This window comes from Enhydra lutris, unplaced genomic scaffold, assembly GCF_002288905.1.
Source record: "Enhydra lutris kenyoni isolate GAN:26980312 unplaced genomic scaffold, ASM228890v2 scaffoldscaffold21, whole genome shotgun sequence".
In the NCBI taxonomy this organism is placed as follows: domain Eukaryota; kingdom Metazoa; phylum Chordata; class Mammalia; order Carnivora; family Mustelidae; genus Enhydra; species Enhydra lutris.
In genome coordinates this window covers 25,013,056-25,014,411 of record NW_019154105.1, presented here as the reverse complement: position 1 = coordinate 25,014,411, position 1,356 = coordinate 25,013,056, and the positions used below count along the sequence as shown (strand labels likewise).

The 1,356-nt window shown below is 48.2% G+C and overlaps 1 protein-coding gene across 6 annotated transcripts in view; it reads left to right on the top strand.

The window, feature by feature from the left end:
* The window catches only part of LOC111148912 (KIT proto-oncogene receptor tyrosine kinase), an 83,015-nt gene extending 81,979 nt beyond the window's left edge, over positions 1-1,036 (top strand). For all 6 annotated transcript variants that reach the window (XM_022505694.1, XM_022505699.1, XM_022505697.1 and 3 more), the window contains one exon: positions 666-1,036. In XM_022505694.1, coding sequence (XP_022361402.1) covers positions 666-794 — 129 coding nt within the window. In that variant the 3' untranslated portion in view covers positions 795-1,036. The remainder of the gene's footprint in view (positions 1-665) is intronic.
* The last annotated feature ends 320 nt before the right edge of the window (positions 1,037-1,356 follow it).

The window sequence follows — 1,356 nt, the reverse complement described above, 5'->3', positions numbered from 1 at the left end:
CCAGGACGCTGGGATCATGACCCGAGCCGAAGACAGCTGCTTAACCAACTGAGCCACCCAGGCGTCCCTTCTTCTCCTACTCTTAAGGAAGAATTAGTGATCCTTGCTTTAACTCAGATTTTTTTTTAAGCTGCTTTTTTAATGGATTGTGTGCTTGGAGCTCTCCTTTCTAAGAGTATACCACTGATATTTTTGGGTTCAAGCTAGCACTTCTGGGTGTCAGAGCATGTTTCAAAGTAAACAGCATTTCTCACCCATGTGTTTAAGTCTCAATGGAAGACCCCTGGAAGGGCCACTGGTGTCCCAGCACATGACCTCCGCCATTGGGTTATAGTTGGCCAGAGAGGTTTACAAACCCTTTTTAATAGGTTAGGTAGTCCTCGTTCCCAGATACATCCCAACAGAAAAGTACTTTTTTTTTTCTTTTTTTTAAATTGCCATTACTTCTTACGTATCAGACCTTGGGGGAAATGAGGGATCAAACAACGCTTATGTTTCCTTTTGTCACTATGCTCGGGATTTTTGGCCATGAAAGTCCCATCCATCCCCTCCCTTTTCGAAGAGGCTTTGCAAGTTTCTTGCTATCCCGAAGCTGCCAACGTGTCCCTCTGTCGCCGTGTTCGTCGCGGGGACCGGCGTATTAACTGCGGACTTGTGTTCCTCAGATTTATTCCAACCTAGCGAACGGCAGTCCCCACCAGGAGCGGCCCGTGGTGGACCATTCTGTGCGGATCAACTCCGTGGGCAGCAGCGCATCCTCCACCCAGCCTCTGCTGGTGCACGAAGATGTCTGACGCAGGAGGCATGCCAGCGGGGGTGGGGGGGTCCTCCCCAACAGGAATGATCCCTGCTCTTTTGGTTTCTATACTGGTTGTTTTTGTTCTCTTTCGGCTTGCATCCTGTCCCAGAGTAGTGGACACGCCACTGTAATCCCATCTTGACGCGCACACTCGAGTGGCCGGTGATTTTTGTCACCAGCCAGCATCCTGTTGTAAGAGTTCCAACTGTATCTTCTCCTCCCCAGAGCCAGGCAGCCCCCATTAATGAAAAAATAACAATAATAATAATAATAATAACAGACTTGGAGCAAGGGAGGGTGGTGGGCTGGGCTGGACACCCTGAGTCCTTTCCAAGGCTTCTCTGATTTTGGTTTGAAAAGCATCACCGATTGTTTATTTGAATAAGTGACAGTGGTTGCCTGCGGGCCTCCTAACCATCCTTGACCGTATGATGATGCTGCAAGATTAGAAGCTGAGACCTGATCGCTTGATGTGGAAAATGGAATGTTCTTAGAACAAAGGGCAGAAGTCTATGAGTATCTAGGCTTAAGCAATCTAGTATTTCATGCTGGGAGTG